This window comes from Salmo salar, chromosome 29 (assembly GCF_965601325.2).
Source record: "Salmo salar chromosome 29, fSalSal1, whole genome shotgun sequence".
NCBI classification, from domain to species: domain Eukaryota; kingdom Metazoa; phylum Chordata; class Actinopteri; order Salmoniformes; family Salmonidae; genus Salmo; species Salmo salar.
In genome coordinates this window covers 26,174,174-26,184,001 of record NC_138319.1, presented here as the reverse complement: position 1 = coordinate 26,184,001, position 9,828 = coordinate 26,174,174, and the positions used below count along the sequence as shown (strand labels likewise).

At 41.4% G+C, this 9,828-nt stretch overlaps 1 protein-coding gene across 1 annotated transcript; it reads left to right on the top strand.

Moving 5' to 3' along the window:
* Nucleotides 1–88: 88 nt before the first annotated feature.
* Nucleotides 89–9,564, top strand: LOC106590409 (forkhead box protein H1). Its single transcript, XM_014181402.3, has 4 exons — nt 89–205; nt 6,533–7,027; nt 7,639–7,743; nt 8,167–9,564. Exons 1-4 carry the CDS (start codon nt 89–91, stop codon nt 9,145–9,147), a joined length of 1,698 nt encoding a protein of 565 aa, XP_014036877.2. The 3' UTR covers nt 9,148–9,564.
* The last annotated feature ends 264 nt before the right edge of the window (nt 9,565–9,828 follow it).

The window sequence follows — 9,828 nt, the reverse complement described above, 5'->3', positions numbered from 1 at the left end:
CAGAAAGTTACTTTTTGGAACCGAATGCCAAAACATTCAGGAGAAAGAGGTGCTCAAAGTCGACCCGTTTCGCATACCCCACACTACCATGAGACTTGCCTGGCTACTCAAACTCCTTGCGCCGGGCAAACGCTACGCCACGCCCAGGGACGTTCGTTTCTACTCCTCAATGAAGTATGTAGCGGACATACAGCGGCTTCGGAAAGTATTCAGACCCCTTGACTTTTTCCACATTTTGTTACGTTACAACCTTATTCTAAAATGTATTAAATAAAACATTTTCCTCATCAATCTACACACAATACCGCATAATAACAAAGCAAAAACAGGTTTGTGTGTAGATTGATGAGGGGAAAAAACGATTTAATCAATTTTAGAATAAGGCTGTAACAAAACAAAATGGGGAAAAAGTCAAAGGGTCTGAAGACTTTCTGAATGTACTGTAGGGCAGCAGAATAATTCCTTTTGTCGTCAGGCAACCACGACACATCCATGTCTTAATCACTGAGGAAGATTAAAGGTTGAGTTTAATAGATTTTGAAATCTTAGAAATAGGATTGTCAAACTATTTTATAATTTCTTGAGAAAAAAACCACAACATTGTTATTTAATTTTCAACGTCAATTATCAAATTAGTGTGAACTCTGAATTTTGTCATTTTCAGATGTTGTATATTAGACCCTATTTTACATTGTCTGAAGTGTTTGTGTTATGCCCATCATCGGTTGAGAACAATGATGTATATAAACCATTATATATAAATCCTTGGTTGAGACACAGTATTCTCTTGAATACAGTGTTGGTGTCATTTCAATCACAGAAAAATAATTAATAGAATGGACCTATCCCTTAAGACCACTGCAATTTAGCTGGTACACTATTGAAATTGGCATTTAATTTGATTTTTAAGTTTCAATTACTGCCATATAGATGGCCGCCAGCAGAGGTGTAAAATACTTAAGTAAAAATACTTTAAAGTACTACTTAAGTCGTTTTTTTTGGGTATCTGTACGTTACTATTTATATTTGACAACTTTAAACTTTTACTTCACTACATTTCTAAATAAAATAATGTACTTTTACTCCATACACTTTTCCTGACACCCAAAAGTACTCGTTACATTTTAAATGCTTAAGAGTACTGGAAAATTGTCCAAATCACACACTTATCAAGAGAACATCCCTGGTCATCCCTACTGCCTCTGTTCTGGGGGACTCACTAAACACAAATGCATCGTTTGTAAATTATGTATGAGTGTTGGAGTGTGCCCCTGGCTATCCATAAATGTTAAAACCAAGAAAATTGAGCCGTCTGGTTTGCTTAAAATAAGCCATGTGAAATGATTAATACTTTTACTTTCTTTTGATACTTAAGTATATTTGAGCAATTACATTTACTTTTGATACTTAAGTATCAAATACCTTTTGACTTTTACTCAAGTAGTATTTTACTGGGTGACTTTCACTTTAGTCATTTTCTATTAAGGTATCTTTACTTTTACTCAAGTATGAGAATTGGGTACTTCTCCACCATTGGCCATCAGTCCACCCACCATCAAATGTCAACTTGAATGGGAATGTCTATTCTAGTATCTATATTTCTATAATTTCAATAGGTTTTCTATGGAATATTTACAGTTTATTTTAAGACAATGGATATTCCGAGTCAACATTCTCTGATGTGTGGACCTCCAACCATCTTTGTGGTACCATTTGATAGTCAAAATGTCTGTTTTCATTGACATTTTAGTTCATGTATCAGCCAAAACATGACACCCACCGTGTATTCAAGAGCATGCTGTTTTTCAACCAATGGTGGGCACAACACAAACACGTTTGATGACGCAAAATAAGGTCTCTAAGCTACAACATACACTACCGTTCAAAAGTTTGGGGTCACTTAGAAATGTCCTTGCTTTTGAAAGAAAAGCACATTTTATGGCCCATTAAAATAACATCAAATTGATCAGAAATACAGTGTAGACCTTGTTAATGTTGTAAATGACTATTGTAGCTGGAATCGGCTGATCTTTTATGGAATATCTACATAGGTGTACACTGGCCCATTATCAGCAACCATCACTCCTGTGTTGGCATGTTGTGTTAGCTAATCCAAGTTTATCATTTTAAAAGGCTAATTGATCATTAGAAAACCCTTTTGCAATTATGTTAACACAGCTGAAAACTGTTGTTCTGATTAAAGAAGCAATAATACTGGCCTTCTTTAGTCTAGTCGAGTATCTGGAGCATTGTGGGTTCAATTACAGGCTCAAAATGGCCAGAAACAAAGAACTTCCTTCTGAAACTCGTCAGTCTATTCTTTTTCTGAGAAACTAAGGCTATTCCATGCGAGAAATTGCCAAGAAACTGAAGATCTCGTACAATGCTGTGTACTACTCCCTTCACAGAACAGCGCAAACTGGCTCTAACCAGAATAGAAAGAGGAGTGGGAGGCCCCGGTGAACAACTGAGCAAGAGGACAAGTACATTAGAGTGTCTAGTTTGAGAAACAGACGTGAACAACTGAGCAAGAGGACAAGTACATTAGAGTGTCTAGTTTGAGAAACAGACGCCTCACAAGTCCTCAACTGGCAGCTTCATTAAATAGTACCTGCAATACACCAGTCTCATTGTCAACAGTGAAGAGGTGACTCCAGGATGCTGGCCTTCTAGGCAACATGAAACAAATCAGAGTTTACTCGTTTTAAGATAAGATGTTAAAGGTTAGAAATACAATATTTAAAAAAACGTTTATCTTTTTAAAGTGATGAAGACATGGATGTCTCATGGTAGGGTGGGGTATGCAAAAAGTCTCAATTTTGAGCTTCTCTATCACCTGAACATGATTGAAATCATATGGAAAGAACCTGAAACATACCATACAGTGATATAAAGTCTCCTACCCTATCAGAGATAAGATATGTTCTTGACGTAAGACAGAGTCTGTGAGCAGGTAATGTGGGGGTAGGTACAGTATGTTATCTTTTTCAGTTGTAAAAAGGGAGGGTGTTGTATCTATCAGAGAATACAGCCTTCCCTGTAGCTCAGTTGGTAGAGCATGGTGTTTGCAACACCAGGGTTGTGGGTTTGATTCCCACAGGGGGCCAGCACAGATTTTTTTTTTTTTTAAATGATGAAATGAAATGTATGCATTCACTACTGTAAGTTGCTCTGGATAAGAGCGTATGCTAAATGACTAAAATGTAAATGTAAGAATGAACATAGCAAGGGCATGATAATACATCTGAGAAGGGAGTGATTTGGTGGTCGCTGGTCAGATAGTTGCATAAGAATCAAAACATTGTCTGATGTTCATCTGATGAGATTTAGTTAACATGGTCTAGTAAATTTGACCTGAATCAAAACTTATTTGATATATAGTAGGCCCTTAATCAAAATGTAGTAGGCCTATTCTGCTTGAGGTAGGTTGGACTGATAGAGCATCCTGGGAAAAGTCCCAGGCGAGGACAATCTGCTGAACTACTGACCTCCCCGATCAACACTGGAGTAACATTCTGCAGAGGACTGGACACAGGAAATGTGAAGCTTCTCTTGTAGTATTTCACTCAATGACTGATGCGTTGGGAATTATATAATCATGCAATCCCTGTGTTTTCTAAATTGTTCTGTGATCGGTGGGGAAATTATATTTTATTGTACTTGTTGAGGCACCATTGTTTAGATATGATCAGTAATAGGAAGCTCGGGAAAAGAAAGATGACAATTATTTCATGAAGTGTACTGATTCAAGATCACTTAAATAGGATATTGGGATTGCATGGTTTTAGTTCATGTGGATCATCCATGCTGTGCAATGCTCTCAATTTCTGTTTCTCACACCAAAAGCTTTGTCTTTGTCTTATCCAAACCAGAGGATTGTGCATCCTGACTGAGAACACCTTTAAAATGTCTGCAGTTGATTCAGACATGGAATTTGTCCCTTATTTGAAAGCTTCAGGGGGACAAAGACAGAGACTCCTCTCTCCCAGCAGGACTAAACCTACTCTCTTTAGTCCTGACATCTGTACACCCCATTCCAATCCTGTAAGCTACTCTATTCATTGGCACACCGTTTTCACCTTCCAACCAAAACCCCTTTTGTCACTTCAACATCCTGGAAGTGATTGCAGCATGTATTCAAATCTACCTGTTTTGCACAACTTTGGAATAAAGAATAGTGTGCAACTTGAATATATTTGTCAAAATGTAAGTTTCTATGTTTGTTAGCAAACCTCACAAAAACTGCAGATATGAACCCTTAAAAGATACAATGAAGTGAACTTTAGTATTTCGGACAAACTATATATCTGTATAATTTCTGTCATTTTGTTGAGATCTTCATACTTGCCATGGCACTGCAGTGTAACTGCAAAAACACTGAGCATTTATTGACTTTTAGGCCTACTACAGAGAGCAGTAATAGTTTGGACACACCTATTATCCTTCATTTTCTCATTTTAACAGTAATCAGGGCACAATGCCAAAGTATCTATTTTGGCCTGAACATTGTCTCTACACAAATGTCCTAACGAGTTTCTGAACAGCAGAGAATAAAATGTTAGTTCTTCTTTAGTAACTATATCACATTATTATTCTATAAATACCAAATGAACCAAGGACATTTTGGTTTCATAATACTTTCAAAATTGTGTTTGTCATGGAAAACGTGTCAAAAACATAATAGGAAGCGTTGGTTGATTACAACCAATTGGAAACGAGAGATCACATTGGAGCAATTAGAACATGTGCCAGGCAGGTGAGGACAGCATGAATGCACAATGGTCTCCTGTACCTTTCCATATCATCTTCACTCTAATTTGAAACATTTGACTTTCGATTTCTACACGGTAAGATCGAAGACATGATGGTTGACATTAAAAAAACCACTTCAGGCCTAGGCTACAACTCCTTTCACACTTTCATATATTATACATACATTCATTTATTCAAAATGTATTTATTAGAAAGTGCAATTTTCTCCCCATATTGGTCTGCTTAATTGTCTCAATGGGCCCAGTTAATTAATTGAAACTTTCACTTGGTTAGATAGCCTTCATCATAACGTGGCCTTTAACAGCTTCTGCGTTGCCTATATTTAAATTAAACATGTGCATAAATCGGAACGAGATGATATCCCCACCACTTGGCGATCATGGATGGTATTGAATCGTCGATTGCATGTCCTCGCACGCTAAATAGTAGGCCATCCCTGAAACGAGACGGTTAGTCTTCCTGCCAATGAAAATCTGGCTAATCCAACTTGTTTTCACGGTCTTGCTGAGAAGTAAGAGCTTGGGCATTAGCACTACATTAACTTTCACAAAAGAGATACGCATTCCCGAAACTATTCTTTCACGTTGGACTCGCACTGCATATTCTCAAGGGACTTCCTACTGTGCGCAAATAGCCTACACCCAAACTGGTACGCTCCTGCACTGTCCCTGCGTTTGAGTACTCTCAGAAGTTTTAATATGCTTTTGAATAAGAACATCTATTTTACACGCAGAGCCATATATTTAGATAATAAATATATATTTTATAATAGGCTACAATAATATACTGTTTTGTAATAAATATGGTGTACAGGACTGCCTATTTTTTCCGTGCAGTTACTATAGCCTAATGTGATCTATTACTTTTGACAATTTGTCACAATGGCACAACAAATCAGCAACACAATTATTGAGAAGTACGCCTAATATTTATCTATCTATCTTCGTTCAGTGTATCTGTTTAGTGGGCAGAGGGTGTTAATCCCTCAATGTTTGTATATTAGCTGTGCTATGTATATTGCTTGCCATAAATTGTTGATTGAATGAAAGGCTCACCCAAAATTCCTCGGTTTGTTTTTCCCTCTCTGCTTGTGGGCCACTCTCGTTCGTTCCCTCCCCCCACTCCAACGTTCTACTTTCATTCTCAAATCTCTGGAGTCTCCTACCTCTTTTATATGGGTCACGTTGGCGACTGATATACTAGTGACATTGGAACACCTCTACACAATCTGTGCTTACTGTAAGCAAGTCTCAACAATTAAGAAAATGAGATGGGTGTTTGTGGTGGACACCTTTCTCAGTATGACCCCCAATACCTTGTGTAAGGGGGCCCCCCCCTGATTGACATAAAGGTGTCCACCACAAACACCCATTTGTATGGGGGGCTAATGATTCAAAAGGAACATTCAAGTGGACTGATATACAACGCAACACAATTTGGATAATCTGTGTGGGTATAAGAAGCTCACTCCCGTGCGCACCTGCTGCGTAAAAGTTTTGGGACACCATTGCCAAAAGGAACGCTGTGGTAAATTGCCAGTTGATTTGTCCGAGGGGTTATTTACAGATTTACTGTCTTTCTCTCTCGCACACACAGACCCCCCCCCCGTTCTGCCCGCAGATAGCGCTTCATTCTCTCCTCGATTACGCAGCGGGATTTACATGAAGCTGTTAATTGTTTGCTCTTTAAATAGAGGTGGCCTGGAGCCAACAGTCTGCCAGAGGTTACGAACCGACTCCCTCCCCCTCCTGCCCGACAGTGCAGCCCCCTGGATGATCAGCATGACAAAGCACTGGGGGGGGTCAGAGCCTGCTGGCACCATCCGCTCTCCTACCTGCGCTCTCCTAGCCTGGGAGGCCACCACGACCATCAACTTGACTTCGAGATCCATCCTCTGATTGCCACAGCGCGGAGCTCTGCAGCCCAACACGGGCCTTCCTACTCGACCCAGGTGCCAGTCCAACAGCCTCCACGGCTGGAAAAGCTTGCCCCTGCCCAGTTCAGCTGGGCCATAGCGCCCATGGATAAAGCGATGCTGCCAAACCACCACGGACCGCCCGGGTCATCCTACCAGCCGTCGCCCGAGCTCAACAAAGATGGGCCGATCAAGGAGGAATTTTGGGACCAGAAGAAAAATGGCAAAGGTGGAAAGAAAAAAAACTATCAGCGCTACCCCAAACCACCCTACTCTTACCTCGCAATGATTACCATGGTCATCCAAAACTCTCCAGAGAAGAAGCTTACGTTGTCTGAGGTAAAGTGAGTTTGTGTGCGGACATGCGAGTTTAGAATAAATTGTAAATTTTGGTCAATTTAGGACAAATTACGCATGGTTATTTGTGTACATTTTGGCTGGTAATCATTGTTATTTTAATGTATTATTTAAGTTTCAGCAAAGAAAGTTGATATACTTTAAAAATTTCTAATCGGGGATTCTGTCTTATCGCAAGTTTTAAAAAACGGTCTTTGTAGGGGTAGGTATACGAAGTTCGATTGCATTAAACAGACAGAATAGTACAATCATTTGACGCTAAACAGAGTAAGCTAGTAACCTCTTGGCCCACTTCAAGTGACTGCCATGCTTTTCTGGGTTTGTTTTGTTAAGGATAGCAGCATACAGTGAAACCAGACACTGAGATGTATCAGCTGGAGTTGGTTGAGTTGATAAGAAACAGTCGATGATAGCTCTCTGTGTAGGCTAACAGTCCTACAGTTCAGTTCAGTTTTGGATTATAGGCCTATGAAAAGGCTGCAATCATGTTTTCACTCATATACAGTATCTCTTTAATATAGTCTGTTAATTTGACTGTTTAATGCAGACACCCATTGATGCAAGTTGACTCCTTTCTTATTGTCTCTCCCCAGATTCTAAAGGAGATCAGTACACTTTTCCCTTTTTTTAATGGGAACTACAAAGGCTGGCGGGACTCAGTGCGACACAACCTCTCTTCCTATGACTGCTTTGTTAAGGTGTGTCTTCTTTATTGTTATGTCAATCAGTGGGCTCAAATACACTTTGATTCTAGAATCCAAACAACCTACAAGCAAGTATACGTATTACATGTTAGTCATTTAGCAGACACTCTTTTCCAGAGCGACTTACAGGAGCAATTAGGGTTGAGTGCCTTGCTCAGTGGCATATTGGCAGATTTTTCACCTAGTTGGCTCGGGAATTCGAACCAGCGACCTTTCGGTTACTGGCCCAACGCGCTTAACCACTAGACTACCTGTGTAGCCTTTCGAAAGCCACTGCAGTGCTTTATGAAACATTAGATGAAGCAAATCATTCTAGCAAATTATGAGATGTGAAACTGGGGAGATCCTGTCTGACTGGTTTTCAGGTTGTACTATACTTTTGATCTCACCGCTGTCTGTCACTCCTGGTCCCTGTAGGTACTGAAGGATCCTGGGAAGCCCCAGGGGAAGGGGAACTTCTGGGCCGTGGAGGTGAGCCGGGTGCCTCTGGAGCTCCTCAAGAGGCAGAACACTGCTGTGTCACGCCAGGATGAGACCATCTTCGCCCAGGATCTCGCTCCTTACATCCTGCATGGGCACCAACATAAGCCAGATGCAGAGTCCCCGGCCCCCCCACCACCACCAATCATTGTTCTACCCCGAGGACCCATCACAACCCCCCCTCCCGGCCCCTCTTTCACCACTCTACCCCCCATGCCCACCAGACAACTCTCCCCCTCTCAGGAGGACCTGTCCCGGCCCAAGCTGGACTCGTCCTTTGCCATTGACTCCCTCCTCCACAGCCTGAGGCCGGCCAGCGACGCAGGAGAACCCGACAGGGGCAGGGACTGCTGGGGGGTTGAGCCTCACACTCGCCCCTCCCCTCCTCCATGTGCTCGCTACTCCTCCTCCGCCCGCAGCGCCTCAGCAAGCTCCGTCAGCCCCGCCTCTTCATCCGATGAGGACTGGAGGGGTGTGTCGCAAGGCAGGAAGCAGGTGGGCGAGGCGGGATCAGACGGGTACGAGGACTGCAGGCCCCCTCCACACAAGACTGCCCGCCGAGGCTGCCCCGCTCCCTGGGAACTTCCCACCTCATATGCCAAGTACACACCGCCCAATGCTGTGGCCCCGCCCAGCATGCGTTTTAACGGAAGCCCTCTGATGCCTCTGGGGATGCCTCTGTATGGTTACGGAGGGCCTCCTGTCACATCCAGCCATTTTGTAGGTCATCCCTACTGGCCCCTCTTACCCAGTGGGCGCCCTCCCCTCATTATGGACCTGGACACTATGCTCCAGTCAGTACCGCCCAACAAGAGTGTGTTTGATGTGCTGGGTCCACCCAATCAGTCGTCTCACCAGCCTGCTGGTCAGTATGCCCTGCAGAGTGGACCCCCTCTCAGACGGTATCCCCATTATTGACTATGACTCAAATCAAACCAGCACCAAACATATTGTAAGTGCAATGCAGGGATAAGAATGCCCTATTAGTACAAACTTAACTCAGTGTCCACCGTATACATTTATTAAATGTTTACAGAAGACCAAATTGTAAATTCAAATGTTCAACCACTAATATCTACCTCAAATGTACAACCACTAATATCTACCTCAAATGTACAACCACTAATATCTACCTCAAATGTACAACCACTAATATCTACTTCAAATATACAACCACTAATATCTCCCTCAAATATACAACCACTAATATCTCCCTCAAATATACAACCACTAATATCTACCTCAAATATAAAACCACTAATATCTACCTCAAATATACAACCACTAATATCTACCTCATTCTTATGAAACCAGTTAATACAGGGATGTTGCACTGCCCGCATTTGCACGATTGTATTGTCAATGTGAATCATTTTTCCTTTTAAGAAATCTCTCTTCAATGTTGCCTACCTCGACTATTGAATGTGTTTTTTTTCAGTGGAATTTTTTCCAGAGGAAAAGTATTTTCTTCCCTTTTGTTTTTATGGTTGTCTTTTGAAAAGCTTGTACAGTATTTAAGATTTAAAACTGCACATGAAGCAATTATTGGAACGTCAGCTTTTTCTTCACAGGGTATGAAATAAAATGTTTTCTTTCACT